The 26994-nt window shown below is 42.3% G+C and overlaps 2 protein-coding genes across 3 annotated transcripts in view; one reads left to right on the top strand and one right to left on the bottom strand.

The window, feature by feature from the left end:
- aff1 (AF4/FMR2 family, member 1) overlaps window positions 1-12156 on the top strand; it is a 68775-nt gene extending 56619 nt beyond the window's left edge. For both annotated transcript variants that reach the window (XM_069187396.1, XM_069187397.1), the window contains exons 12-19: window positions 1275-1369; window positions 1784-1847; window positions 2758-2894; window positions 3242-3313; window positions 3570-3663; window positions 5402-5445; window positions 5813-6036; window positions 7001-12156. In XM_069187396.1, coding sequence (XP_069043497.1) covers window positions 1275-1369; window positions 1784-1847; window positions 2758-2894; window positions 3242-3313; window positions 3570-3663; window positions 5402-5445; window positions 5813-6036; window positions 7001-7110 — 840 coding nt within the window. In that variant the 3' untranslated portion in view covers window positions 7111-12156. The remainder of the gene's footprint in view (window positions 1-1274; window positions 1370-1783; window positions 1848-2757; window positions 2895-3241; window positions 3314-3569; window positions 3664-5401; window positions 5446-5812; window positions 6037-7000) is intronic.
- A 2533-nt stretch (window positions 12157-14689) lies between these two features.
- The window catches only part of LOC102694196 (secretory phospholipase A2 receptor), a 53356-nt gene continuing 41051 nt past the window's right edge, over window positions 14690-26994 (bottom strand). The window contains exons 38-50 of the mRNA XM_069187661.1: window positions 26634-26704; window positions 25017-25117; window positions 24478-24597; window positions 23645-23791; window positions 22729-22883; window positions 22024-22123; window positions 20596-20831; window positions 19927-20110; window positions 19310-19558; window positions 18409-18594; window positions 16775-16822; window positions 15572-15696; window positions 14690-15107 (exon numbers count right to left, since the gene is read on the bottom strand). Coding sequence (XP_069043762.1) covers window positions 15075-15107; window positions 15572-15696; window positions 16775-16822; window positions 18409-18594; window positions 19310-19558; window positions 19927-20110; window positions 20596-20831; window positions 22024-22123; window positions 22729-22883; window positions 23645-23791; window positions 24478-24597; window positions 25017-25117; window positions 26634-26704 — 1755 coding nt within the window. The 3' untranslated portion in view covers window positions 14690-15074. The remainder of the gene's footprint in view (window positions 15108-15571; window positions 15697-16774; window positions 16823-18408; window positions 18595-19309; window positions 19559-19926; window positions 20111-20595; window positions 20832-22023; window positions 22124-22728; window positions 22884-23644; window positions 23792-24477; window positions 24598-25016; window positions 25118-26633; window positions 26705-26994) is intronic.

Below are 26994 nucleotides of genomic sequence, written 5' to 3' on the forward strand. Positions count from 1 at the left end.
GCAGGGACTTCAGCGTGGAGCAGTGGTTAGGGCTCTGAACTCGTCGCTGGAAGTTTTGAGGGTTCGAATCGCAGTTGGGGCACTGCTGTTGAGACTTTGAGCCAAGTACCTCACTCGGGTTCCTTCAGTACAGTTCCCAGCTGTGTAAACGCACAGTATATAGATTCAGATTATTCAGATTCAGATTATTTGTCTTACGATTTTGTCACAACTAGGAAGGGAGTCCAGTAAAGAATGTGATTATGTTGTGATGTTCCCTATGACAGGTCCAGGAATGCCAATAATAAAAAGTGATGATAAATCTGAAATAAAAACAGCTGTCGGAAAGGCAAAAAGTGAAGAAAAATGTCATGAAATAATTGCAGTAAACTCATCAGGACTGGGAGGTGAACTGTGTACCTCCTTGATGCCTCCAGAAAGTCTTTGTCTTATAAAACATTATATGACATAGCATAGGTTGTTTTGATGGTCTGAAAATAAGCAATTGAGGAAGGTTTAATATCAAAATGGCATAAAAGAAGGCTGTCTGGATTGTGGCATGAAATGCAACTTTAAACCGTATTCGATTTAAAAAAAAATTGATATAAGCCTAAGGCCTGTGTATTGAAACTATGTAAAATAATGTGCAATTAAAATGAATTAAAAGACTGGCATCTTTTTTTTTTTCCTTTTGTAGTTACAAAGAAACTTGGTGACGCATATTTAAAAGCTTTTGGAAATCGCACCCGCTTTTGTATACTTCAAAAAATACATTTTATAGAGCTTTCGGAGGACGCCGGTCCAAATATTTTTTCTTTTTTTTTTCCCTTATTGCCAGTTATTTTCTTAAGCCCCCCCTCAAGCTGGTCTCTCCAGTGGCCCGCTTTGTCTCGGTGCACAGCACGGACTGTCTCTGTACCCACGTGGAGGGGATGAGAGAGAGCGAACGGATTCCCCTGAGCTCTCCATCCATTTTTGGCGCGTCGGAGGCTCCTCAGCGATGTACAGGAGGTGTGACGCTGATGGGAGCAAATGTGCAGCCCTCGCTGTCACCGCGGCTGGCCTGCAGGGGGGCGCCGTTTCACTGAGAGCCAGCTGACTAATCGCAACCTCAGCCCTGGCGGCACGGAGCCAATTATGAGCTGCAACCTGGGGAACCCTGATGGCAGTTAGTGTCCTGGCCCTCACTGGGGGTATCTGACTCAGAGTTCAGGCTGTGCTAGGCGCGAGCATCTTTACCGACCTGAGCTGAATGGCAGCACCGATGAATTTTTTGTTTGTTTCTCTTCTCCCAGAAAGCCACACAGAGCAGCTGCCCACCCTTCCCAGTGCCTTCGTTGCCAACAGGAACCTCAAAGCCATCCAGACCATTGCTGAAGTTTGATGACAAGTAAGAACAACTAACTGGTGTGCTTGTCTTAAGAGCACCTCTGAAGAGTTACTGCTGTGTAATTCGGCATCTTTGTCGCACTTTGATGCCGACATACTGTATCTATTGCCATGGCCGAAGTGTTCACCTTTCTACGAAGTGGGGGGAGGGAATGAAATACTGCATTATAGCAACTGCCAGCTCACAGGATAGTTCATTTGTGAGCTTGCCTCAGGTTATTTCTGAATGAGTCTTTATGAAGATATTTTGATGCGATATGAGAGAAATTTATTGTGTTCTGACATCAGAACGTTCTTAGTCCCTGGTGCTTGCTGTGCTCTTTAGGATTAGCATATATGTTCCAGAACGACAATTCTCACAGAATGAAAATGTAAGGCGACGCAGTTTAACGCCCATTATGAATATATTTTACAGGCAGTATCCTGTAGAACATTACATGAAGGAAGCCAAGACATTGAAGCACAAAGCTGATTCCATGGTGGGTCACCTGTACTGTATATGTCATGTACCATTTAGGTACAAACAAATAAAGTCTTTCTTGTATTGCAGGTAACGCAGCTGCACCTGATCAGCAGCTTCAAATCGGAATTAATAATAATAAGAAGAAAAAACGTTATTTTATATAACGCCTTTAAAGGTGGCTTCTCAAAGCGCTTGTATCCAAATTGTCATCCGAAAGCAATGACGCTCAACTGCACAACCCTTTTCCCCCAAATCCAGTGGTAGCATTAAGGATGGACAATAAAAATTAAACAATATACATGAATTTATTTGACAAAACCTGTATATTAGGAGATGCCAGTAAATTAATAATTTGAGTCCTGTAACATTAAGAACTCAAGTTCTGCCATAGTTGCAAAAACTGGCTTGTTTCTTTTCACTGTTGATATTCTTGCTGCCTATGTTATGTTTCACAACACTTAAAAGTTCTGAATGCTTGTTTTGACCTGTCTAAAATGTGAGCACTTAGAAATGTAAATGTATTCATCACTTATTGCAGCCACAATAAGCTAGAACACCGCTACAGTGCATTAAGACACAGTACATAGTATATTTCTCGTATTACAAAATGTGTTTGTGTGAGCACAGCAGTGCATAGAATAGGACCACCATCCGAGTATAACGTTGCCAATATGAGAGTAGCTCATGAGGGAAAGCCAGAGATTCAGAGTGTTTTCCAGAACCAAACTAAAAAGTCCAGGACAGTGCTGAGGGTCAGTAGCATTGGTCATTTACTTTAGTCTACTTTAATGTGGACTAAGTACTTGCAGGTTTCACACTCTGGGGAAAACATTTGTGCGACTAAGGGGGAACATTAACTGGCTTTTCTGGGGATACGAGGATAGGAAATACTTATGAAGCTAATTGATTATTAATCTTCTTCCAAGGCGGACAAAACCGAAAAAGCTTTCAACTACCTGGATGCTGCTGTGTCCTTCATCGAGAGTGGAATCGCCATGGAGACAGATCCCCAGACCCCAAAGTCTCCATATACCATGTTCTCTGAAACCTTAGACCTGATCAGGTGAGACCTGCACACGCATCCCTAGTTTGAGCTGGTGGTCACACAAGGCTCGGGGGAATATGGCCCACCATGCCACGCAATTTCAGCAACGAATGTAAAAACAACGAGTAAAGGTTTCTTCCCCGCTGGAAAGAGAAGAACAGAAGCACAGGTTTCGGGTGTGGGTACACACAGTAATTGCACACCTGAAGAAGGCTCCACAGCCCGAAACCTGTTTTTTCTCATTTCAGCGGGGAATAAACCTTTACTCATTTCTTTGCAGCCTGCTTGAACGTCAAAAGATATTTAAACTCGGAAACCAATGGCGTTACCCGCCGATAACACTGTGATGCGTTTTCTTTTTTCAGATTCATACTGAAACTGAAAAACTTTGTTGACCCTTCTGCTCTGGCCCGTGAGAAAGACTTTGCGGTTTTATGGTAAATATTTCTTTCGAAAAAGAAAAAGAATAGTGATGGGTTTTTGGGTTTTAATTTTAGATAAATATGCCTACAGTGACCAGTGCTTTTCAACATGCCTAATAAATTCCTTCATCATGGCTTTATAATCAGCATATTCCTAGTTCCTAGCCATTCCTAGTAATTAACTAATTAAAACATTAATGTACCGAAACATTAAACACTTAATTCAGGATTAAACACGGAGAGACTGACCATTTGTTTTTCCTTTTTTCAGCATGCGCTGTCAGTCCCTTCTGCAGATGGCCATGTTTCGATACAAAAGGGAAGCAGCACTGAAGTATTCTAGAACACTTACCGAGCATTTCAGGGTAAACACTGGAAGATCTTTTTACATTTTAGGGCAAATAAGAGTTTTCCAAGATGGTCCGGTTAAGGCTATCTTTTAATAAAACAGAATGAAAGCCTCAAGTTTTAAAAAAAACAACCCCCTGGGACTCTATTATGGATAAATTTGTGGTGAGATTCCTTCATTGTAACAGTATGTTTTTCTAGAAAATTCTAAGAGGTGCTTGTATACGGTACCTGTAAATATAACACCGTTCTGTGTCAGAATCTGTCAAGTGGGAATGTATTTTCTCCAAATAGCAGTAGGATTAGATTGGTGTGTCTGCTTTAGAGGTCACAAGGTCATGTTTCTTCATTTCAAGTAGAGCAAGGCGAGAGCACATCTTCCTCCAGAAGGCCAGTTGTTGGAAGTGTAACTTTATTCAGTCATCTGGTGATCCTGAAGGGGTGCGAAATGGTATTTAATATTGTTGTGTGTCAAGGACGAGAGGTTAAATTGACTCTATTCATTCGTGATTCCTTAACAAAGAAAGTCAGCCACCCTACATTCTGCACTTGTGACTGAAACTGCTAGATAGAAGGGAAAGTTCAGCTGTTTGTAACCCGGCTGAATGGAGAGCAGATGGCTCCACAACGATATGGGGCTGGATTTTCCCAAAAATGACTGGCGGCTCTGAGAAACGTATTTCATATCGAAAGGAGAGGTAGTAAAATAGCATGAGAATTGCGTTGAAAGAAGCAAAAAGATAGGAAAGGGAGGTACAGCTTAGATTTCCTCTCGACATGCCTGAAAACTCAGGGCAGGTAGCCATATCTTTTATATTCACCAAACTGTATTGCTATATTCATTCTTATTTTACTTTCTTTAATCCTCGTGGCAGAGTTTGTCGTTTGTCAATTTACATGCATTTTTATTGGTGAAGAAAGGTCATCTCCATTTTAACACCAGTGAAAGTTACTCATGTAACTGACAGCTGTCCTTTTACCCTTACACTGCTTTACTGTATGTCCACATTGGGATGTATTAGGGGTGGTCAGTGTTATGCATCTTGTGGGGAAAAAAGTGATATGTCGGTCTCTTAATGCATCACTGCACTTGAAATTTAATAGTGTTAAATATTTATGTGGTTGGTGGGTTTGTAACTGCAAGTCAAGACGGGGGGGGGGAACCCACATCAGGTGGGTATAAAAGAAAGAATTGTATTGAATTAAAAGGGAAGATATAATATAAATTCAGAATCGCCCATGTTACGTCGATAGTTATATACAGTATACTGAGAGCCATTAAAAACGCAACAGATGATATGTATTTGATATGTAATTCAGGAATTTGTGTCTTTCACTTTATGTAATGGAATCGTTTATGCATTAGGTTTTTTTAAGTTGAAACAAGCAAAAAAGTAACAATCCAAGAGTTTTGCTGAGCCTTTGGGAATTTAATGACAGTACGTATGAAATAAGCAAATTTCACCTGAATACTGTGAAACTGGTTGAGCTGCGACAGAACTAAGTAAGCTGCAAATTTGCCTAGAACTATAGACAAGCAGAGAACTTGGGCGTTATGGTCACTTTGCATGGCTGGTCCATTTGCATTCCAACAATGTGTGGTTAAAAGCATAATAAGATGTAGTCTTGAGAGATTCGTAGGCGCCTACAAAGGGTAAAACGTGCAAGAGGAAAAGTAAAATCTGATATTTGTAACTAGAAGTTGATTGTTTAATCTGAGGAGAAGGATAAAGACTCTCTATTGTTTTGTTTCAGAGTTCGTCAAGGTCAGCACAAGCTCCTTCACCCTGTGTTGGAAAGTACGTATTATTTTTTATCTCCTTTTCCTGTCCAAACTGGAAATGCCATTGTTAGAAAGCTCTAAAATTTCCATTTCTGTGCACGGTGAACCAGCAATCCTATTTTGTCAGATGAAAATCTTTTAATCTTGAACAGAACAGTAACCTCTAAAAATTAACAAGAAAATGGCAAAGAATAAATATGGGGGGGCGGGAATAAAGATACTGTGGCTTGGTGGACTGATAGACATATTGAAGAAACCCAGAAGGTCGAACTGTAAAAACCTTGACTCGGAAGGCCCTTATCTTTCGGGGAAAAGAAGCGACGCCAATTTCGCTCATTTCGTAGCGTTTGAGGGTCTGAAGGCCCGTGTTTGTCGTTCTTCAGGGCTACCGGCACGGCCTCTCCAATGTCGCCCATGCCCTCTCCAGCCAGCTCCAGCAGCTCGGGGCCCGGCTCCAATCACAGCACTGGCACGGGCGCCGCGACGACGGTCGCCATCCCTCAGGTCATCCAGCAGGTGGCCTCCTCCTACGTCAGCATCACGGCCCTCTTCCTCAGCGCTCACGAGATCTGGGAACAGGCGGAAGCTCTGGCGCACAGGAGTCGCGGTAAGGCCCCCGGACAGCGCTGCTGGCGAGGAGGCAGCGACTTCCAAAGGTGTCTCCGCGGTGGTGTTGCACAGTGAGGTGGTTTAGCCTGGGTCAGAGCTTGAGCTTGCAGTGTTTAGAACGGGCATATTTAGTTGGACAAGGAACTCGACACTTGTCTCCTTCCATCCTTCTGCGCCTTTGTGTACCAGTACCTGGGAGGCAACAATGTCCTATTCCTGATGAGGCAGCATGCGCTCACCACCTGAGCGTTTTAAACGATGACAAAGACCAAGTGTGTAGTTAGACACTGCATTCTTTTTGTTTACTTATTGAGCAGTAAGACATCCTACAAAACAGAAGACAAGTCTTCTCACTGAAGGTTTTCCTCTTTTTTACATTGTTCAGAAGGACAGAGAAGTATTTTATAGTGATTTGTTTCTTTTGCAGTCAGATTTTCCCTAGTCAGCTCTCTCATGTACAGTAGTGTATTGCAGATCCCAAACACAAGTTCATTATCGGGGAATCTGAAACCTTTTTAGATTCAATCTGAAAAACAGCATGGCAGTGAAGATGTCAGACTTTTTTAAAACAATAAGCATCCACTTATTTGCTTGGATGACTTGATTTTTCAGTTTTTATAAAAAATTACAGCTATGCTATATTTTCCATCAGTTATGCATCAACATCGTTTTACATTTAATTGCATACTGTTGCATAAACTAATGTTACTAGAGATTACAGTATTGAGATTAATCCGTATTTGGTGCACCCCATACTCTGTGCATGATCTACTACTGTACATCTAGGGTTGTGATATTTTTTTATGATATACTCCATTATACTTTATATTGAAGTACTCCATTTTTTGTCTAAAGCTTTTTATCCCCCTTGCAAATGATTTTAATTCAAACATTAAAATAAGACGGACCATGAGCAGGATAGTAAATAGTGGTGACTTTTTTTTTTTTCCCCCTCTCTCCAGGGCTTCTTGAGGAGCTCAACTCCGCAATGGGCCCACTGAGCCTCACCTCCAGCATAAGAGACCTGGTGCGTCACACGAGACAGGGCCTGCAGTGGCTGAGGCTGTCGTAGACGACAGGCCCTCTGTCCGTGTGTCGAGGACGCTGCTGGAAAACCGCCCTGACCAGTTTGCACTTAGGCAGCCAAGTAAACAAGTTGACAAACAAGCCCCTTTTTTCCCCTCTATTGACTGAAGTGCGAGAGAGAGAGAGAGACACAGCAGCAAGCCTGTCTTCACCTGCGTCTCCACAGCAGACACCAGATAGAGCTGGGACAAGCAGAAAATCCACCAAGCGATCTTTTTAAGCATTCTCTTCTCCCATTACAGTATTTTTTTTTTTGGGCTCCTCTGGAGCTGAAGAGGGGATCTGTACAATTCCTTGCCCTTGTGGCTTCCCTTGAACAAACGGCAGCGACGTTCGAACTGTGCTTTTCATCCCAGCGGCGATCTCCACCCAAGGCGTGTGCCAGTCGGGCCCTGGCTGAAGCTCCAGCTGTGTGCAGAGTCGAAGCTGCACGCCCATCTCTCACCAGCTCGCAATGCAGCGGCTGAAACATCGGAGAAACGGGCAGATTGTTGCGGTCGTGCTAAAGATGCCTCAGAACTACAGCTGATTTCCTGCTGCCTTTCGCAGCAGGTTGTGCAATTGAATATTCCACTGGCGGGCACAGATGTTTTAACATAACTTGGGGCACTGGGGTGGTGCTTGGGGTTGTGCCAGTCACTGCATTTTGGCTTTTACTGCACTAGCCTGGAAAGGTCTCCTGAATCTGGGTGGCACTAAACGGTGCCTTTGTTAGAGCTCATCGTGTATTTTAATTAAATTCGTTACTGGAGGCAGAGGCTTGGGCTGGCACTTTAGAAAACATTAATTGCTTCATCGTATTCTTATTCTTGGGTGCCATTTTTTTTTTCCGCCACAGTAATGCTGCACATCAAAGTCTTATTTTTTTAGTTTTTTTAAAAAAATTAAAATTGCCACTTTATGAGCAATGCTGGCTTCCTCAGAAACTTGGAAAATATATGTGTTTGCAGTATAGGACCTTGATCATGCATCCTCTAAGGTTGTTGCCAGTACCCATCAGTCATGTACATTCATTCATAAATCTGAAAATCTCTGCTGTTTCTCCTTTGTAGTTCATAAGCAGAGCTTGTTAGTTCAGAAATGAAATTGGACAAGTGATGAGTTTTGTTTTGGGTTTAAGGAATACCTTTTGCATGTTCCAAATGGAGCTCTCTATAACCACTGCATTAGAGAGTTAAAACATTAGGATTTCTAGTCCAGGGAATTTCGATGAGGAAGATGCATTGTAACTTTGGAGAAATAAAAGCTTGTGAGGGGAGATGTTTTTTTTCCCACGCTTGGAGAAATGAAGGTGCTTTTCTTGTAAGTGTTGTGAGAAGGATTACATTTATTTTTTTTTGCTTTCAGTTCAATTTCAGAGATGTAAAAACCCCAAACATGAGACCTGTTCCTCTTCTGTGTTCTTGTCTCCCATCTGATACCTTTCTCGTAGAACCACAGCACCCTCACTGCACTCTGTAGGCCAAACACCCAGTTTCGAATCGGTCCTTTAGTGAACACAACTGTTCAGTTGCTTGTATCCTTCAATATATAAGAGAAGCGGCCTGCTGTTAAAGTCAGAATGTTGCATATTCTTTCCTTGCTGCCAGGAGAAAAGATTGTAGGAAACTGAAAAAATTGAGCCTTTCCTGAGTATCTCCCATCTTGCAGAGGTTGAGCTGGTACTCACTTTTTTGTGGCTGATACACTGTGGTGCCTTGGATAATTTAAAGCTGTTCATGTAGGACTCAGATATTTTTTTTTTTTTATCCCAGGAGGTACAGTAAGACTGCATTATTTTAAGAAATATTATCGGGTCTCAGCTATTTCCTCCATATCGTTTGCTGCCTTGTCGGTAGGGGAACAGTTAGCAATTCAAGTCGTGGGAAGCTGTTGGACGGAAAGGTAGTCGAAGGTTTGAATGCAGGTGTTTCCTCAGTCTGATCCAACACCTATACCTTTGTGAGAAAGGGAATTCATCCTTCTGCGTTTCCACTTCCCTGCCACGGTTGCTGTCGGGTTTGGTTTATGAGAAAACTTGCCAGGAAGAGATTTCAGGAGTCGCCTGTTCAAAGAACCGAAGGGGTTACCTTTTTTTTTTTGTCGTCGTAGGGATGTGAAAAGATAAGGTTGCGGGACCCACATAATGTGCGATTTTGTTTTGCTCAAACTTCTGCCTTTGAAGTTCGTTTGTGTTATCAGGAAACAACTCTGCTTCGTGCGGACCTGTTTCTCTTTCCTTTTGTTCAGGAAAACGGGGGCACGGCAACACTATCCATCACGGCCATGAGGAAGAGATGAGAAGTAGAGATTGAATGCGCTGACTCCGGCACATTTTTTATTTTTTTTTACCCTCACGGTTAGTGGCTGCTCCTTCATTAAGCCAGAAGAAATGGAGCGTGGCGGCTAGCTTGAGTTTCCTGGAAGCAGGGCTGGGTGTGGACAGGCGTGCGATGGAGGGGGGCAGTCTAAATTGGAGGCTTGAGGAAGCCCGAAGCTGGATGAGCGCAGGCAGGGAATCGCTGGTTTCAGCACCAGATGGGACCCCCAGTTGCACTGCTGATTCAGCCCCACCTGGCTGGAACTGGTTGGGTGGGGGGTGGCTTGTGCCTGGGGGGGTGTGAGTCAGAGCCCCAGTGTAAGGTTGTGGTTCCCAGTGTAACTGCACATCATCGCCCCCTTGTGGTGGCCCTGTGGGCCAGGATTTCTCTTGTGCTAGCGCCGAGGTGCAGCCATGACAGTGAGAGAACGGGTCATTTGCTACGCAGGGTGAAAGCTGGCAAGGCTTTTAAAGTTCACTTTCTCTTCGGTCCAACTCTGCCAGGTTTCCAAAGAACTGGAAACATTTTGTGGAAAAGCTGTCTGACAGTCTGTCACCATGAATAGAATATCACTCTTTTCACTAAAGCAGTATTTTTAACATTATGGGAAATCTGCCTCCATTCCACTTTCACCTCCCAGGATCCTGGATTTTTATGCTTGGACCTTGCATGGTCACAGCAGAGTGATACAAGGTCTGCTCTTAAATTTGTTGGGCTTTACAGAGTTTAATCGTTAAATTGACTATTTTTAGTAGGCCAGATTTTGAACATTATTATTTGTTTTGGGCCTGATTGCAGTGCAGCTGTGAGCTCTAACAGTCCTGCTAATCAAGAATTTGAACAAAACATGGTGGTAGACTGCCTAAATAAGAGTGCCTGCACCCATCTTAACGTCCTGCAAACCTTTTGTACTTTAATTCAGAATATGTTCAAATATGAAAATTATATCACCAGTTTGGAAATTACAAAAAGATTTAGCATCCATGAAAAGAGATCAGACTGTGACAATCCTATGATGTCCTGGTTAATGTAGCCTGGAGCAGTCTGGCTCCTGTTAGCTGTTTTTTTTTTTCTTTGTATGATTTGCAAGGTATTATATAGACAGATATTTAATTTTATTTGTGGATATATTTATTTTCTTTTTTTTTGTTGGCAATGTTATGACCAAATAGGGCTTTTCTTTATTTATTTGCCTGTTTCTCCTCTCCTCTTTCAGAGCAATTTACAGTCCACATGATACAAAATTCCCAGTATGTTAAGACTTTTGTATTAGATGAGTTAATGAAGCAGTATTTTCAGCTTTTCTCCAATGTGTCTTAAAATTAACCAGTACAATCAAGCCAAGTATCGAAACGTTGTAACTAAACTGTGATAAGTCTGATCACTGTCTCTGTCAGTGTTTTTGTAGATATCATTGAGAAATCTTAACTGGGAAGCACTCAGTTCTGCTAGGAGCTACATGTGTTCCTCAACATAGTAATTTGTTTTCATTTTATCATAAGGGAAGAAACAAGAAGTGTTTTGTGATGAAGACTAAAAAAATAAGTTGAATAAAGTGGCCAGTCCAGACAGTCATACTCAAACATTGCATTAAGCCAGTTTACCAATAGTGTGATCAATGCGAGAGAACAAAACAATAGATCATTCACATTGCAAGCTTGTTTTTAAAGTTAGACTTCTTGGTTATTGTGGGTTTACTGGAGAGACATTTTTAATAATAATAAAAAAAGCTTCAGGGGTTTTGAAGAAGCACAAAAGCAAAGTTTAATTTTGTAAGAACTATATTTTTTACTGAACGATATTGGATGGTATAAAATGATGTGAGTATAGAGGTACAACAGCTTTTAGGTTTGTTATTAATGTGGATTTTCCCAATATGGATTCTTTCCATTTTTGCTTAAACATACCCTTTGCTTTTCCTAAGTTTGTACTCCTTCAGTGTACAAACAATGGCCAATTCTGCTTCATAATATAAGGAGGGTACCTCATGTGTACTGTGTGATGTTTCTGTATTTATGGTACCAGCAAAGCTGCAAAATAACATTCTCCTCCTCTTTCTGTATTCTGCCTAGATGCCCTGTCTGATAACTCTCCCTCAGAATGGGACTGTAATGATTAAGAACCTAATCATCTTTCATATTTTCAATCAATGAAGACTCCCGAGTCTACCGCAGGGAAAAATTGCATTTTTAGGTTCAGCAAAACTGATGGTTACGTGCTATGCAGCATTAGATAGTCTCGGTGAATGTGCTAGCTTCATATCACTTTTGTGTGGATATACTGTTGTACACACTGCGTGTGTTTGTATTTCTCTTTACATACATACTGTGTATTTGCTTATGTTCGTGTAGGAGCATGCGCAAATACATCTATAAGGGCTTTGAAGTCAAGATATTTACACAGTAACATACTGGGAAAATGTGCAAAAAAGTTTTGTTTAGCTCTTTCCAGTTTTCCTTCGTGAACTTACGTAAATAATTTGAGCTATCTTGTACAGAGATGTAGAAACACTACTATTGCTGATTCATTTTCTTTTACTTTGAAAAATGCCTCTTTTTTTCCAAAGAAGCTGTTCTGCAGATTGTTTTGCTTAGCAGCTGTTGTTGATGAAGATAAACGGTTGTGAAAGAAATGGGGTAAATGGGTAAACTGTCAAAATCCGCCCTCTTTCAACCAGGACTCAATGTATTTTGAAATACTTCAATGGACAATAAAATTGGGGAAAAAATCTGTTTGTGGCTTTTTTCTGATTCTTTTATTAATTTGAAATTCACTGTTTGTTCCATACACGTTTTGGCATGCATTAGTAGAGCTGAGTGTCTGAAAGTAGAGCAGTCTGAAAGTGCTTTTCTCTTGGAGTTAATCAGAACTAAACTGATGTAAATGGACTGTTACACTACCAGGCTTTGTGATGGAGTGTCTATACAGGGAAAGTTATTTTCAGTACATAGACAATTCGCTAAGAGCACTTTGTAATAAAAGGCCTATTAAACATTCTTTCGAGTTACTTTAGTGAGTACTGTATATGATTTTTTTTTCACCCCATTGGATTTTATCTTTTGGTTTAATAACTCCTTGCTATTAAGAACATACGTTCTGAATGAAAGGAGGCCATTTGTCTTGCTCATTTGGTTTGACCATTGATTTAAAGGATTTCAGCCAGAGACCCTCAACCCCATGGCTGAGCAGTCTGTTCTAGACTCCCACAACCCTTCGTGTCATCATGTGCTTCCAGATTTCAGATCTAGATGCTTTCCTGTTTCATCACCACTTATGAGGCGGTGGGTGTCTCTGTGTCTGGAAGGTTGCCGGTTCGTATCCTGCGGCCGGCAGAGGAATCCTACTCTGTTGGGCCCCTGAGCAAGGCCCTTAACCCCAACTGCTCCAGGGGCGCCGTATACTGTAAATGGCCGACCGTGCGCTCTGACCCCAAGCTTCTCTCCCTGTCTGTTTGTCTCATGGAGAGCAAGTTGGGGTCTGCGAAAAGACAAATTCCTAATACAAGAACTTGTATATGGACAATAAAGTAATCTGATCTTATATCCTCATATTATTGATGCACTTGGTGATGAAGTAGTGTGCTGGATTGACTGGCATTTCTGGTTTTTAATACTTCTGTTCAGTTTCAATATCTTCTCTGTTCAAGCCTTAAAGAGTTGCATATTTTTAAGGACAGAAAGGAACCTTCCTGGAATAGATTCCAGAGCAACCCTGTCCATTCTGTAATGTGGTTATCAAAACCGTGTAGAGACAGCATTCTAAAAAGTGCTTTTGCCAAAGGTTTTGCATCATTACCGTCACTTGACTGGAATTCTGTGCTGCTTCTAACATATCCTCCAATTTTCCACGCCCATTAGAAAGCAAAGGGGATGGTCTGCTCAAGCAATTGTAAGACATATTTGAATGACGAATTTGATTTTACAGAAGTATACCTCTATATCGAGCCATTTCGGAAGAAAGCATGAACAGAAAAGGTTAGTGTTCAGAAGATGCAAAACTCACCCTGCTGGTCACTTTTAGGCACTTGTCATTTTCATGGAAGTGGGGTTTTCCACTTTTTTACGAGGACTTGTTAAGCAGATGTGATCTGTGATATTTGTATATTTCTTGGCATTTAGCAGCTTAACTGCTTGTTCCAGAGCTGCCAGAGTTGGATCCTGGTTTGTACTCAATATGCAGGCCAATATTTTTGCCACCCAAGCCAAAAGTTCCCTGCCCTGCTAATCCAGTCCTCCTCACGTTTTTTCCACTTTTGTATTTTATAGCGCTGGATGTCTCATGCTTCATTTGGGAATGCTGGTTTAGCACATGGTTCTGTCAGGCCTGCAACTTAATGGGAGTGTTCAAGGAATAGCAGTAAGCCCAAACAACTTTCCATCGGCAACAGAGCCAGAAAGCGCTTGTCTAGATCCTTAAATACTTACACAGTATGACTTCCAGACCTTGTAACTTACTGCGTATAATGCTATATGATCAATAAATGCTAGCTCATGTTTCCTCCACCTCCTCCATTGTACAGACAATATTTACGCAGCCTGAGAATGCCAGGTTCAGCAGAGCAGTGCTAATGATTGCAAAAAACAAGAGGCAAAAATTAACCTCTGAAATGTTTTTTTTTTATATGCCAAAGAATGAAATGAGGCATTTAAGACACTGCTTGAGAAATGCTGTGTGTGATAGGATTTCTAAGATGTACTGTTAATACCATTATACTGTAAAATGCCTGCCAAAAAAAGAGATAGATATAGTGTCTCCAATTAAAATACTCACTTAAGGGTGTAGGGTTTGTTCTGTGTGCTCTGTACAGGCCGAGAAGAGAGAGGGACATCTGTTGTATGGAATGTATGCAGGGAGAGTGTGACATTCCAGAGCAACTGGGAGAAAATCTGTGTGGGTTGCAATATACAGTATATGCGCCTTTCCAAAAGATAACATTAATGGTAAAACGAGAGTGATTGAGGCTGTACACAGGAGAATACACTTTGGACTCTTCATGAGAAATAAAAACTCATTTGAAACCTTCATGAGAGGCCATGACCTCTTGCATAACCTACAGGAGCAAAGCTGGGTGTACAGCTGTCTCTGTTTTTTTAAACGTTTGAAATCGGAAGATTACAGTTATGTGAAAATTTTGAAAAGATTAAAACCCAATGGGTAACTTTGCTGTTACTCCTCTGAAGCACCTGGTATTTTCATGAATGCAAAAATAATCAAGGCATTATATTAGTGGAGTGGTTTGTATTCACAAACAAAGAAGCACCAAGCCAATATGTATTAATTTATTATCACAAAAGATTTTTTGATACTTAACAGTTTATACTTTATCTGAAACAATTCACTAGGAATACAGTAGATACACCGGACTAAGGCACTCTATCAATAGGCAGTAGAAAAAGTTATCCCAGTTACAGCTGCATATTCACTTAAAGCTTAAAAAAATTCAATATTTAATTCACATCCGTTAAATCATCTTTTTAAGTGGGGCAATATAGTGACAGTCGGTGTAAAACAAATCATTAAGGCGTCTTGCATCTATGATGTTACTGTGATGCCTTGATCATTGGTCATTTGTTTCAAAACACTGTAACCTTGCTGTTAATTTACAGTGGGTTTCTGCAGGCAGGTGGCCAGGAAGCCTCAATCCTGTTATCTATCTGTCGAAATTAGGATTGCCAAAAGAGGGCTGTAAATATAAACATGACAAAATCAGACAGATTTTATGTCCTTGTGGTTTTTGGGAAAATTAGCTTCTTGGGAAATGTTTTCCTATGTCAAAACATTCAAGCACATTGAGTTGTTTAGACTTTAACTGTAAAAGCACAGGTTTTTCTACATAATCTACACAAAAAATGCTGAAGAAAGAGAAAAATGAATACATTCATTTGATGTTAGGGCAACTTTAAAGTACCACTAGGAATATGTGGTGCTGTGCTTGATCTAATTTCAGTAAGACACAGATGCTACCGGAGTTGGTCAAATCTGGCATCTGAGTTACTGCAAGGTGACATGGGCCTGTCACAGCCCTGGGACTCCACATGTAATTTCATCCAGGAATTTGAAGAAATATTAAGACACTAGGAAAGTGATCCAACATATTTTGTACAGATACTGCCTCTACACAAGCAGATGCACTCATCCAGGACTCACCTCGCCGCTGACATGTGGAAATGACAGATGAACCCCCTTGATTTTGAAGACGTAGAACAGGATGCCAGCTATCAGAGCAATGCCTAGAATCACAGCAATGACCACAGCTGTGACTACTCCTGCATCTGAGAACAACAGCACAGAAAGAGCAGAAGAAAGGTTAGAAATGAGAGGAGACCGTCCACCCCCCATTTGGATGCTCATTCCAAAGATCTCATCCAGCCATTTCTTGAAAATAGCCAGTGTATCGGTTTCCACAACATGTATCTTGTTACCATGTTCCATATCCACGAGCCTTTGCAAATTTAAACTGAGCAGGCCACCAGCACCTGGTTAATCCTTATTTGCCCTGTTGTTACATTATTGGACCTTAAATTATTGTATGAAGGGGCAATATTTAGAAACGGAAAGCTTCACAAATCCAAAATCTAAGGAATACAAAGTGAAGGACAACGATGATCACCAATATATGATGGATGCATTCAGAAGGAATCTGCCCGGATATAGAAATGGGAGTGATACAACCAAGTGACAGTGGCAACACCACCATCCATCCAGCAGGGGGGGCTGAAGAGCTGAATTTTACAGAACGGGAACAGGGGGATCTGTAATAGATAAAGCTATACAAAATGACGGTGATCTGCATGATACTGTATAGCTGAACCTATCTGGGCATCGGATTTTGATGTTCCCCAAACCAAAAAGTATGAGTGGGAAACAATCAAGACCACTGATCAAAGCTCTTGCAAGTGAATGAGATTCAGTAATGCTTACAGTAGTTACAACTTTTGATCCGACAGACTCAGTTTTGTAATACAATTAATGCGCGTTGCACTGTGCCATCCAGGCCCCAGAGAGTTTCTGTAAAACGAAATTTCAGACAGGAGCAAGAAATCAATCGTCCTTAACTTCACTTGGGCCCCAAAATCCAGCACTGAGCTTAAATATTGCCTAAATAGTCTGGGAAATCTAACCCTAAACCCTAACTGGGGTGTCAACTGAACATTTCTGCGATATATAGTAAATGCTCAGAGAAAAAAAAATCAACAAATAGAACACTTTTCCATAAATAACTATGAAAATACAAATATGTTTATTGCCATTTAGCTGTATGTGAACATGAAGAAATACAAGAAAATGAAGAACAGAAGCCATGTCTCTCCTACAGCGCAGGAATCTGCACATGTTGAAAGTCGTCCTTACCATTGCTGCTGGGTGAATGTGTAGGTCTATTGCCGTCTGTAGTAAAATCTGGAAGCAGAAAAGAGAGTAGTTTTTAAGGGCTGTAAGACCTATTGCATATGCAATATTAGTAACATTGTACATTCAGAACTCTCATTGTTTCACATCATTGAAAAATGGCTTCAGCAATCTGATCCTAGATTAAAATTACCTGGACAATTTGCCAAATGGTGCATTCTTGCTGGGTGAGGTTTGTGCTCGACACAGAAGACGTGTTTCAGACAAAAACAGTTGTGGATATACAGAACTTATTTGATCTCTGCAACCCATTTCCTAAAATGCTGAATATGAAATCACACAGCAGCAAATCCACATTTTGGGATTTTGGGTATATCGTATTTGGATACGATATACAGTATAATATTGACTACACATGAAGAGAAAATACTCATTTTAAAAGTTATAAAGACAGCAGTTTGAAGCACTTCACCTCTTGGCTTTCTTTGGTTTGAAATTTAAGGCATCGTGACCTTGTCCCCCTTCTTAAAATTCATTATTCTTTGCCACATTGAAAAAAATGTTAGCAACACGTTCTTCCTCATAAGAAAACATAATCCTACTGTAAACTGACAAATATGTCAGGGTCCTGCAGGGTGAGTGTTATTTTGTTGAGTTAACAGTTACTACTTGACCATCCTTTTGATAACAAGAACTACAGTATATTACAGCCAATGTTTGCAGTATTTTTGTCACAGTCCACACAGCCCCATACCGGTTCAGTACCAAATGCAGGAGAGGCACTTATCTAAACAATATCCCCAAAAGCCCGCAAGTGTCCGGGAGGCCGTAGGAGCTCAGTCAGCTGTCACAGTTGCTTAGTGACAGTTCGAACACTTTCATCGGTCTTTACCGTCTGAGCAAAGCAGAGACCTAACCGCTAAAAGATTTTTTAAACGTTTTGTAGTGTTTCTTAGCTTCTAGATTTAAGCCTTTCTACTAAAAAAAAACAAACGCCAGGCATGATAGACATTTTATTAAAACGGCACCTTTCTGTTTGATTTAGCGATAAAATTGAAAAGGGAAACCGCATCTCCTGACTCCCCAATCCTATTGTCTGTCAATTTACTATGAAATGATTTTCAATGAAAATCATAAATAGCTTCCTTTGCATATTTAATATTAAATTCCCCTTTAAGAAGCAGGTCCCTATAAAATGTTACACTCCTAATCAGACTGTGTCCCTGGAGGCATTGTGGGAAGTAGCCATGAGTCACTGGGCTAAAATGGCTGCTACTTACAGAAGCCTCAAAGGGATCCATCAGGTGCATAGACCACTCAGGAACATAGACCCCCCCACACACACACACTGTTTCGAAATCTGTTGAAGGGACTGCTCTCTTAATAGGAAAAGATCAAGGATGCTACAGGCGCTTTAGAATTTCAAGTCCAGTCTTCATACACAGGCCTAAATACGTCAAAGGAATTCAAAGCATCTAAAAATAATAGTGCTAAAAACGAAGAACGGGCTGGGCAGAAAAGCCTGACTGAAGAGGCAGCTGAAGACTGAAGACTGAAGACTGAAGACGCAGCACACGAATGCTGCACTTTAACAGTGCGTCAGTCCAGCGACGGAGGGAAACTTCCTGATGACCTACTCTGGAGGCTGCGGCACACGAAGCCTCTCTCCTGCAGGCAGTTGTTGTCGTTCCATCTCCCGTCCTCTATGTTCATCTCCACGCACTGCTCCACGCCGCCTCCCCCAGGGTGGAACAGCTCGTTGGGTTCGCCGGGGGCCCAGTTAATAAAACCCAGAGGTGACATGTCTGTCCAGGCCCAGCCATCTGGCAGGGGGCAAGGAGAAAGGAAAAAGGTGAGGACTGGGATGCACAATTCTGAGGAGCTCGTCTTCAGCACCAGCTCTTTGATAACAAGTTGACATTACCCAGGATTCTTCTGGAATGTGTACTCCCATAAGCACAGCTATTCTGATGCACACTGCAGCTGGTTTCACACAGACTGTGGGGTGAGCGCCCCCTACTGGCCCCAATAACACCTCTTCCAGAAGCAACCTTAGTTTTTCCCTCTTTAATGGCTTCTCCCTGCCTTTCAGATGCTGCTGTTTTAAAGATCTAGAAAATCTGCAGACACATGGGTCATCCAGGACCAGGAATGGACAGCTCTGGCTTAGACTGCAGCTCCCTTCCAGGTCTATACTGGTGTGAGAAGCACAGACACTGGCAACACCACACTTCTGTTCAGCCAACAGCCAGGTACAATGTGCCTTCTGGTATAGTTCCAATGGTCCATACACCTGGTTGCTGGTCACGTCAACAATGCAGGAGCTTGCTTTAAGTCATAACCCAGGGTTTGATGTCTGGAGCTGACGCATTATTTAGGAGCACAAAGAAAAATCCATTCTAGTAAATAGAGTGAAAAAAGACACAGCTTTTCAACTGTGGAGCCCCCCTCAAGTTTGGAAAGCGAAGGAGCAAAGCACAAGCACCAGCCCACCTTGTGTGGGAGGTCTTTTCGGAGAAAAGGAGGTGGAACACATACATGAGCTGTCCTTGGTGAGTCCGATCCAGAGGTTGTGATACTTGGTGAAATTCAGCTTCATTAGGAACTCCACTTCCGCCCTGCTGTGGATAGAGGCCAGCTCCGCATGCATCTGTTGGCATACATGTCTGGCGTTTGGCCAGGATTGCCCTTTCTCTTGACTGTCGACCCAATAGCAGTAGCGCCCGTAACTGTGCCAGCCAAGGTGACATTTACCACCGCCAGGGGCGGGAGTTGGTGGAGGCTTCTCTGCAACATGAAAAGAAAAGTCGTTGCAGTTCCTATAGCACATTCTTCAAGCAGCCCTTCTCGGTTATTGATTTATATTCACTCTCATATTGTTTTTTTAACTCTTGCACTGACACAAAGACTGCCTGTGGTGTGCTGATCCATGCCTGCTTTACCAAGCGCCAGCTGGAAGACTGCTGTCTTGGCTGTGAAGCTCCAAGTAGAGCACATATTGGAGTTTGTGAACATGAACAGACGATAAATACAAACAAGGTAGCTACTTTGACTATGCCTTATTATTTCACTCCTTGATTCCATACCAATGCCTTAATTTCAGGAAGTAGATTAGAAGCCCTACATGGTTCATGACTCTTTCACACAGACGTTACCTGAGGATATTTTGCAAATGTAAGGTTGCGCGATGTTGCAGTCGGTGTCATTCCACCTGCCGTGGAAGAAATAGGAGCCACTCATGGTGACACAGCCGTCTCCCTCGTGATTGGTGGGTTCCCCAGGGCCCCAGTGTGTGAAGAACACTGGCCACCCATCAGTCCAGGTGTATGTGCTGTTCCCCTGGGGACAAACAAGACCACCTTAGCTTTTAGGCCTATCTTGAGCTTTGCTCCTCATAACCGAGCTTTATGAAGAATAATCATTGAAGCCTTTTCCAACAACAGCTGGGCCACGTAGACTAGATCTTTCCACATTTCTACTGTCGATATGTGTTGTCAAAACACTCCTTCACACTCATACAGAGACTTTGAAAGGTACATTGATAACCTCAGCGCTTTAATCCTCATGCTTTTTACTGTATGCTTCTCTGGTACAAAAAACTCACAGTCTGACTGAGCAAGATATAGGCACAGACATACTGTAAGCAGGCTTAGAAACTGCTTAGAAAGAAAGAAATATGGACATTCTCTGCATTCTCGCAACTCTATATCTTTACAAGCTTTTGGTTTCTAAGCATGGTGGCTGATGTAAATGCCCCACACGCTGACATCTCCCAGAGCCAGTGTCTGAGACCGGAGGTGTCACAGGTCAGAATGTGTGGTTACCTGGCGACTGAGTCCAATCCAGGCATCCCCTCGCCCTCTGAGCACAGCCCCAGCCACGAAGGCCTGGTCGTAGCTCTGGTCAATGCTGGCCAAGTTCCCCTGCTCCGCCTCACAGGCAGCCTGGGCCATGCCCCAGCTCTTCGGCTCCGCCACCAGCTTGTAGCAGTTGTTTCTCCACTTAGTGTACCCCGCGAGGCAAGGGTTCATGGGAGCTGGGGGTTCAGGTATGCTGCTTGCTGTGAAGCACAAAATAAGGCTCAATTTTCATTTGCGGCCCACGACGAGCCAAGCAGCTTTCAGACAATGGGAGGGTCGTTTTCAAAGTTCATTATACAAAAGCCTTCTTTGTGTAAGCTAGTTTTCATTTCAATTAGATCACTTTATTGGACATATACAATTTCTTGTATAAGGAATTTGTCTTTTCGCATACCCCAACCTGCTCTCCATGAGACACACAGACAGGGAGAGAAGCTTGGGGTCAGAGCACTGGGTCGGCCATTTATATGGTGCCCCTGGAGAAGTTGGGGTTAAGGGCCTTGCTCAGGGGCCCAACAGAGTAGGATTTCTCTGCCGGCCGCGGGATACGAACCGGCAACCTTTCAACCAGAAGCGAAGATCCTTAACTACAGACCCTCCGCACTGTCCTGAGTTTGATCACACGTGAAAGCAAAAATGAAAATGTCCCAGCCAATTGGCTTATGGCCTCTGTGTTGTGCTCATTGTTTTTTTGGCCTTTATAATGACTGGGTGTTCATGCACAGTATTACACACCAATACGGCTGAATTTAAATTGTGCTTGTGTGTATTATGGTTGGGCTAAAAACACCAGCCATCCATCCATCTGTTTTCAATACCCTTTTAGTCTAACACAGGCATGCAGTGCACCAGAGCCTTGCCCAGCAGACAGTGGGTACAGGGCAGGAGCCCACACAGAGGGCACACACACATGCACATGAAGGACAGTTGAGAGAAGACAATACACTTAGACATGTCCTGGGCCTGGCGATGAAAACTAGAGCACCCAGAGAAAATCCACAAAGGCATGAGGAGAACATGCAAACTCCACACAAAAGGTGCCCCAGGCTGGATGTCAAACCCAGAACCCAAGAGCAGTGAGGCAGCAGTGCTAAACCATACCTTTGTGCCACACTGAAAACATAACAATTCTTAAAATGTAGATATGGCAAAAATACAGCCCACTTTAAAGGTTGCCATCTTGCCATAACCATAATGACGTAATGAGCCATAATAACTTAGTGAGGTCTAACAAGGAGCACATTATTTTTCTCTTCTGATGGTGCGCGTTTTTCACTTAAGCAGGTGTTTGAATCGAGCTCATCGATCAGTTTGATCACTTGATAAAAGCCAGCCAGGTCCTGGTCTTTTTGAGAAGCAGCATGGCCGATGTCCACCAGAGGCAGGCCTTACATTTCCGCATGTAACAGACGAATCCCCCGTGTAGATGGCATTCCGAATCTACCCAGCGGCCTGTCACCAGCGAGTTGTGGTTCATCATGGTACAGTGCTCCTGATGGAAAGGTGAGAGTCTCACTTAAGTGCATGTAACCAAACTCTAATTTAAACCTAAACAAAACTGGTAACCCCCACCACCACCACCACCACTTGACAGAGCCTACAACAAGTCATAACTCCTTCATAAATGCCATACAATAAAATATAACATCATGCATAATCCTTTACAACCGTTCATGTAAAATGACATGACAGGCACAAGAACTTGAGAGCTGACATGTCTTTCTGACAATGCCGCTCAGTAACCACTCCTGGCTGGTTTATGTTAAATTGTGTTTTTTATGCACTTAGTTATGTTTTTAGGTGCTGTGTTTTGCTACACTAGCTGCAAACAAGTGTGACAGCTGTTTGCATTAAGCACCATTCAAGCAATTTATAAACTCTCATTTACCTAAATGAAGCTAAAATCAAATTTCTGGTTGACTTCACTGGCATATGGACACCCTCAGACAAGCTGGTGTCAACTACATATTTCTCAAAAAACAATGAAAACACTACAGCACATAATGTACAAGAGTCGTAGATTGTGGTTAGCTGTTATTGGTGTACATGTTAATTTCTTCCAGATGGACTCCTAGAGAGCTGTGCTACGTGTCTCACCCCTTTCTCGCCATTGTTATTGGGTTCGCCACCGGCCCAGTTAGTGTAGGTCACCTGACTGCCATCACACCAGGTGAACTTGCCCTCGTGATGAAGGTCGGAGAAGCCAATCCAAACTGACATCTCGATATCCAGGAGGTAACTGGCCACAAAGTCTGTAACAGAAAGGCCTATCATGTTAGGAACAGAGTTGGGTACAAAGACAATCCTTTATTTAAGGAGATAAGTCAGTTGAGAGCAAGTTCGGTACCTGGAAAGTACACATATACTGTATAATATTTATAATAATAATTGCTTACACTTATATAGCGCTTTTCTGGACACTACACTCAAAGCGCTTTACAGGTAATGGGGACTCCCCTCCACCACCTGTGTAGCCCCCACCTGGATGATGTGACGGCAGCCATAGTGCACCACAGTGAGGAGGAGAACAGAGTAATGAAGCCAATTCATAGATGGGAATTATTAGGAGGCCATGACTGATAAGGGCCAATGGGAATTTGGCCAGGATGCCAGGGGAAAACCCCTACTGTTTTCGAGAAACACCCTGGGATTTTAAATGACCACAGAGAGTCAGAACCTCAGTTTTACGTCTCATGCTGGGGGCGTACCAAGTCCCTTCCTTCTTACCAGCGACCAGCAGCACATGACAGATGGTGAGATGCCTACTGAAAGGTTTGCCCTTATAGTCCACTGGTGGTATACTCCGATTTGAACCAGCAGCCTTGAGCCGGAGGACTCCCTGACATTTATTTTTTCCACTAAGTTGCAACCCCGAAGTTGTTTTCTTCTAGAGAAGCTCCCGTCTTCCCCTCATTTCTAACCATTCCTATGATCTCATGTTCTTTAAAAACGCCAAACCAAATTCACACAACACTCAAGGATTTGCTTTAGGTGACTTCGTTTGGGATCTTACCGTTTTCATACTGGTCACTAATGACTGCCAAGTCTCCTTTCTGTGCTCTACACCAGTCGCGAGCAAAGGTCCAGTTGGCTTTCAGCGCATCCTCACCATGGAGCTTTCCTCTAAACAGGAAGCATTTGTTTCCAAAGAGCAGCCACCCTAGGAAATCCAAACACATACAGTACACTTAGTTCTGTTTAACTAAATTGCATTATTTACTCTATTTAATGTAGAAAATACTCTCATTCCCTTAGATTTTGGCTGGACGTCATTTCGTCATCTGTAAACTACAGAATTTGACAAACGTGATGTGGTTCACATAATGTGCTCATCAGGAAAGGCACCGCAATGTAAATGGTCAATCTCTCGCCCACCCTTACATCTGAGTGTAGATCAGCGTAGGTACAGAATGGAGAAACAAAATTCTGCACTGCCCAACACTTAACATCGTTCATCATCCTGAATGTCATTGGTGACACATTACGGATGATGCTGTCATGCCCAGCAGATAATGTCTCACCAATGTTTGCTTGGGTGAAGAGCTGGCTAAACAGTGGGGCCCTGCAGGACACTAATGCCAGAAAATGCTTAAGATCAGGAGGCTGCTTCCACATCACGTCTGTCAAATTCTGCAGCAGAAAATCACCAGGGGTCCTTACTACTGTATGTGCCATTGGCATTAGTACAGAAGTACAGAAGTACCAGTGGGAGCAGTATGTTGTTTTTTTCACTGCTATCCTGTACTACACCATCCAAACAAGATATCCATGGGCTTGTCTGCAAATTTGATTCCCAGGTAGGTCTGACCTACTGACTCTGATCAGATGTGTGTCTGAAGTCCTTACCCTCCGGGCAGTGTCCTGGCCAGGCTGGGGTTGGAGGTGGTGGTGTGTGATGGCTTCCAACATATTTCTTACAGACATACCCACCAGCTGGCATGCCGCAGTTCACATCATTCCAGGTGCCTGTGCGAACCCAGACAACGTCATTAAGATCGCTTTTAAAAAGAAAACTCCATGAACAAGAAAAACTCCGTGCTTGAGAAATAAAGTCAAGTTGGAATTAAGTATAAGTAAAAACAAAGCTAACACAGGTCATAACCTTTGAAACCTGCAGAAAAGGGAATACCAGTAGACGATAGAGGAATCTTCCCCAATATTTAAAGAGTTCAGTTCAGTTTATTGTCATATGCACAAGAGCAATGAAATGCTTATTTGCATGTATGCTCCAATACAAAAACATTAAAGGAATCACCAAAAACAAACAGAACAGCAGCAAAAACAAGTTAAATAACTTTGTTATTTTTTGTTGTTATTTTTACTTGTTTGTTGTAAACTTTCCCATAATGCTGTAGCTTACTGTATGTTTTCCCACTGTCCTTTACCTGGATGTCTTTTCATTTGGACACACTGTTCTTCTCCGTTAGCATTATTAGGTTCATCTTTGGCCCAGTTGACAAAAGTTACTGGTGAAAAGTCCACCCACCTGCATCAGAATACAACAGGGAAGTCATAATTAGACTGGTGTTTAATTGGAGGTGAAAAAGTTAGTTTTTTCTGCCATCTTGCAGCATTATAAAACATAACCATCTGTCTATTTTCTAACTGCTTCATCTAATACAGGGTCCTGGGGGAGCCAGAGCCTATCCCAGCAAGCAACAGGTGCAAGGCTGGCTATACCCTGGACAGGACACCAGTCTGTAACAGGGCACACACAGACACAAACACACACAGTCACAGCAGAGCCAGTTTTCCAAGAAGTCAATGAACCTACCAGTGTATCTGTGGGCAGTGGGAGGAAACCAGAGCACCCAGAGGAATCCCCTCACAAACACAGGCAGAACATGCAAACTCCACACAGACGTCACCCCTGGTCCGTGATTAAACACAGGGCCCCAGCTTGGTAAGGCAGCACTGCTAACCATTGTGCCACTGAGAAAGCCCTATAAAACATAACCCCTATCATATTCAGTTACACTAGATAGATAGATAAGACTTTATTGATCCCAAAGGGAAACGGAGGCGTTACAGCAGCCCACCCCAAGACAAGCAAAACAGACATCACAACGGACTAAAATTAAAATAAGTACAGCGATATAAAATAAAATAGAGTTAGGTGTGTGCAAAATATGCTAATAGTCACTGTAAAACAATAAAATATGTGCAAAATGCACATAAGTATATCCAGATTGAAAGTACCACAGTATAAACAGTATATTAATGCAGTGTCCAAAAAGTGCAATAGTGCAACATGCTGTCTATAGAGGAGCAGATGAAGGGCTAACAGTCCTAGCCTAGGGCAGCGTTATACACCCTCACAGCCGCCGAGAGGAAAGACCTGCGGAAACGTTCCCTTGAACACCGTAGCTGGAGCAGTCTGTTGCTAAAAGTGCATAATAACATTTGAGATTGTGTGCACGTGTATGAGAAAGCAATGAGCTATACTCAAGAAGGAATTGTTGAAGCTGTTTTGCTATTGGAATTTATCAAATGTAACTGAAGTGAAAGGTAAAACAATGGTGAAATATTGTCAAGCGTGTAATTCTCAGACTGCTATAAGATGAATCAATTATCATAAGATATATTATACTGTAAATATATTATATTAAAAGCTGTACACATAGGCAATAACAGTCTGATTCTCAGCTCGGTTGGTCAAACAGCTGCCCACTTACCGAGGGAATAAATGATGAATGTGACAAAAAGATTCATTCTTAAAATAACAAATGAGGCAAAAGCAGAAAGGTTAGTTCACCATAATTCAACACAAATATTACTGCAATAACACAGATCATACAGTAACATTTATTAGACAGAAGAATTTGCACTCTGGCATGCTGCGTGAAGTTTCCTTTAATCCCTGTCATTTCCATTTGTGCCAATGCATATATAAATATCAGACCACTTCAGTAATGTAGATAAGTGATTCAAATTCACTGATTATACTGTACATGAAAAAAAAGAAGACAAAAGAGACTCAAAGACCCATTCAAACAACTTACATGTATTCTTCCCCAGCAATACCAAGTACTTTCAGTCCAATCCAGGCACTGTCAGCTTTCCCTGTTCCCACCTATAAATCACAGGCAGAGTGCACTTAGACCTCCTTGCTGGCCCAAACCACTAGAGTTACTCATCTGTTTGTCCCCAGAGAACCTAAAAAATACTTTGCACAATCTCAGTTCAGCAACATATGATACTGCTGCCATTAACAAACCCTTTTACAGAATTATACCTCTGCATTCAGAATACCCCTCTTCCAAGTTCTCTGTTTTGTATTGGGATTAAACTCCAACAAATCCGCAGGCTTGTGCTTCAAAGCCCACCTTTGTTCTCGAAACTCCCTCTTGCTCTAAAGGTTAT

This window comes from Lepisosteus oculatus, chromosome 3 (genome assembly GCF_040954835.1).
Source record: "Lepisosteus oculatus isolate fLepOcu1 chromosome 3, fLepOcu1.hap2, whole genome shotgun sequence".
Taxonomy (NCBI): domain Eukaryota; kingdom Metazoa; phylum Chordata; class Actinopteri; order Semionotiformes; family Lepisosteidae; genus Lepisosteus; species Lepisosteus oculatus.